The sequence below is a fragment of the Micropterus dolomieu genome, linkage group LG10, assembly GCF_021292245.1.
Source record: "Micropterus dolomieu isolate WLL.071019.BEF.003 ecotype Adirondacks linkage group LG10, ASM2129224v1, whole genome shotgun sequence".
Classification (NCBI taxonomy): Eukaryota; Metazoa; Chordata; class Actinopteri; order Centrarchiformes; family Centrarchidae; genus Micropterus; species Micropterus dolomieu.
Genome location: NC_060159.1, coordinates 5256013 through 5259828, shown reverse-complemented (window position 1 = coordinate 5259828; position 3816 = coordinate 5256013). Strand labels below are relative to the sequence as shown.

The 3816-nt window shown below is 43.7% G+C and overlaps 1 protein-coding gene and 1 long non-coding RNA gene across 2 annotated transcripts in view; one reads left to right on the top strand and one right to left on the bottom strand.

Annotated features, from left to right (window-relative positions):
• LOC123978197 (adhesion G protein-coupled receptor F5-like) overlaps positions 1-16 on the top strand; it is a 9958-nt gene extending 9942 nt beyond the window's left edge. The window contains exon 13 of the mRNA XM_046061362.1: positions 8-16. Coding sequence (XP_045917318.1) covers positions 8-16 — 9 coding nt within the window. The remainder of the gene's footprint in view (positions 1-7) is intronic.
• A 147-nt stretch (positions 17-163) lies between these two features.
• On the bottom strand, positions 164-891 carry LOC123977307. The gene is made up of 3 exons (XR_006826631.1): positions 733-891; positions 501-530; positions 164-298 (listed from the first exon to the last, which is right to left on the bottom strand). It is a non-coding gene; the product is annotated as an uncharacterized LOC123977307 (long non-coding RNA).
• Positions 892-3816: the final 2925 nt, after the last annotated feature.

The following is a 3816-nucleotide window of genomic DNA, read 5'->3' as shown; positions in this document are numbered from 1 at the left end:
AGTGGAGTTTGGATAGCACCCTTTTAAAGACATTCAAAAACAGTTCAAGCCATTCAATGCAAATCATACACCACTGGATAAAAAAGCATTCAATTAGCCAAACAGATTACACAAGGAAACAATTAACAAAAGTTCTTACCTGTGGTGAAATTTAAACCTATCACTTTTAAAGACTGATTGATGGTGTAGGGGAGCAAGACACTTCTCACAGTGTTCCTGAATAGTTCAATGAAATATGATGGCACACTGGAGACTGGGATACGCAATTCCAGGACTAGATCAATGTCATATGTAACGTCTGTGGAAGAAAACAGGACAAAGTTCATGACAGGAGTCTGTCATCAGCATATACAAAGATATTCACAACACTTTTCACTATGTGCAGTCAAGTCCTTTTAGATCAAAACACTGTTTTTTAAGTTTCCAACAAGTGTCTTCAACTACTTTAGACCCTTTTAAATTTTCTCCATTCAACAAAAAGGCAAAAAAAATGTACATACTAGGAGTGGGGGTTGGACACGGTGTGACATCTGTGGAGCAATATTGGAGATTAAATTAATGCATGTTTATCTGCTTAGGAAAACAAAATATCTTCTATTCTAATCAACATGCACATGTTTATGTCAACACATGTAGGAAAGTCAGGCAGATACAGTAGATATTCATTAGTAAATGTTATTTTTGGCCACAGCACGACTTTTATTTGAACTACTACTAAACAGAAATGCTTACTTGTGATTGGTTCACAGAGCGCTCCATCAGACGGAAGTCCATTTATGCACCCACAGGTTTGGCTGGTGGCATTGCTGCACGCACCGTAGATGTTGCACTGGTCACATGACCAAGCAAACTGCTCCTCACAGTGACACTGCAGTCCTCCAGTGGAGTTTGGATAGCACCCTTTTAAAGACAATTCAAAACAATTCAAGTCATACTTTATAAATAATACACCATTGGATAAAAGATAATTCAATCAGCCAAACAAATCATACAAGTAAAAAAATAAGAAACAGTTCTTACCTGTGGTGAAATTTAAGCCTGTTACATTTAAAGACTGATTGATGGTGTAGGGGAGCGAGACACTTCTCACAGTGTTCCTGAATAGTTCAATGAAATCTGATGGCACACTGGAGACTGGGATACGCAATTCCAGGACTAGATCAATGTCATATGTAACGTCTGTGGAAGAAAACAAGAGAAAGTTCATGACAGGAGTCTGTCATCAGCAAATACAACAATATTCACAACACCTTTGTGCAGTGAAGTCATTATGGATTATATTGATCCCAGTGTTGCACATTTGTTGCTGTCTGAGATTCAGAATCAGATTCAATCTGCATTGTACTCTATGGAGAGAATTTCTTTTCAGACTGTACATAGACCATCAATTGGCATGCAGAATACAGACATACTTAGTCTACAAAATAGACATAGAAGGAAAGACCAATGATTTTACAGGAAGTACAAGTGATTTTAGGTAGCTTATTTCTATTAGCGAGAGAGAGCATGGTGAAGTAGCAGGTAGCACAGCATAGGAGGATCGGTTCAATGAGACTACGGTTCAGGAGAAGCAGAAAGGTTTGTCTGAGAGAGTCCTGAGTTTACGTATGACAGGTACATTCAGACTGCAGGCCAAAGTGACCCAAATCTGATTATATATATATATAAATATATATATATGACAGTTTGAACAGGCCAAGTCACATGGAAACTGATCTTTTCCAGTTTGGATTTGGGTCACTTCCATATGTGGTCCAAATCCGATACAGATCGGATCTTTTTAAATGCGACGTGAGTCTGGTTGAAATTGATGCGATGTTAAGCTGCCTTTTTTAGTGGTGACAAAGACAAAATTAAAATTGCTCAAGAAGGAGCTGAAAACAATAATCAGACAGGGTTTGGCTGATGTTGCACGGTGGCCGGGGGGCATGCTGGGCATGGGGGATGTCGACTGGCGCTGGTGACCTTAGTTTTTCCGGCGGTTGGGGGGACGGCGGACTTTTATTGGCAGCTGCACGGTGACCTGGCGTGTTTGCTGCCGGGCTGGGACTTGCTGCTGGTGTTTCTCTCCACTAGCTTTAGCTGTCGTGTTATTCCGCTCACTCTCTCTTGTTTGCACGACCTCGCCTGCGGGATTCGCTGGCGGCTGCTGGGCATTGGGTGTTGCCGTGCTCGTGCAGTGTGCGCGTTGGGCTCGTCACTTTTACATTGGTGTTGATGATTGCGTGGCATTTGGGCGTTTTGGTTGTTTGCTGCGCGCGGTGGGGAGCACTGACCTATGTTGTGTGTGCGCTGCGGTCGGTCCAGGCACTGCTCTTCCGTGGCTCATGCTTCTTGCGTTCCGTCTGCATTACATTGTCAACTGGCATTTGGGTCGGGGTCTTCCGCGTTTGCATCGCGGTGCATCTGGGAGTCTTTGTTTTTTGATGTTTTTTTTTTTTTTTCTTTCTCCCACCCCTATTGGCTACTGGGCTTCTTGCCTGCCTGTTGCTGGGGTAGGTGTGGCGTCTCACTCTCACTAACAACTACATTCTTTAACAGGCTTATGCGCACACACATGTACACACACATACAGACACACACAGTCTCACACATAGACACAAACAAATTTAGGTTGTCCCTGGTAGAATTATTCATGATGCTTTTCTTTCAGTTACTTATTTAAATTAATTGTTATTATTCTAGCTCTCGTGGCTGTGCTGTGTTGCTTATTTAGTGTGCTTGACTGTTTCTTGTTTTCATTTTCTCTTAGTTTAAATACTATGTCAGCTGTTTATTGCTGCTGTTCGGCTGGTTGTCTTTTATTATTATTATTATTTTCATTGTTTGTTTTTGTTTTTCTCCTCCCCAAGCCCCCCTCTCTGTTCTATTGCAGGTTTTGTTGCTTTCTGCAATTGGTGTTTCCCTCTGCTATTCCCTGTTGTCCCCACCTTCTATCCCCCTTCTCTTGCAGGTCTTGTCCTTTCTCTGTGCTGCCTGTTTGTGCCCCCCTATCCCCGTGTCTGCCCCTCTGTCCAGCCTGGTGACAAATCAATACATAATTAAATAAATAATAAAACAGACGAAGGAGTATATTATTACTCTCTTGTTAAAGTAAAATCTGTCTGGCACAATATGGTATCCAGGTCACCATACTCTATACCAGGCTGCTGGGCAGGACAGGTTTAGAAAAAAAAAGAAGAAGAAATAAATAAAGAAATATCTCAGTGTTTGCCTGGACAGCAAATTAAACTGGAAAAAACACAGATATTGAAGACTATTTTTCCTACAGAAAAATCCTCTGATGTGAGCAGAAATCTTCTCGGGTTACGTATGTAACCCTTGTTCCCCGAGAAGGGGAATGAGACACTGCGTCGGTGACGACACTATGGGAACGCCTCTGGGCGTGGCAGGGCTGAACATGAATGAAACTACTCCAATCCTATTGGTGTTGCTAGAACAGTAGCGTGTGACGGCGTAACTGGAGGCGTATATAAGCACGCCGGCACACAGGACACATTAGCCCTTTTCTATGAAGCAAGGCACTCCAGGCGGTGTGAGGTGTGGCGGACCGACGCAGTGTCTCATTCCCCTTCTCGGGGAACAAGGGTTACATACGTAACCCGAGACGTTCCCCTTCGAGGGAACTCGAACTGCGTCGGTGACGACACTATGGGAACGAGAATACCCACTTAGGCCGCGCCGAAACCCCGTCTGCCCCCAGCGTGCAGAACCTGACGGCACGACTAGGAGGAGAGCGCACGGTGCAGAAGGAAGGTCCAGACTGTAGAACTGGATGAAGGTGTGAGGGGTGGCCCAGCCAGCCGCATCACACAA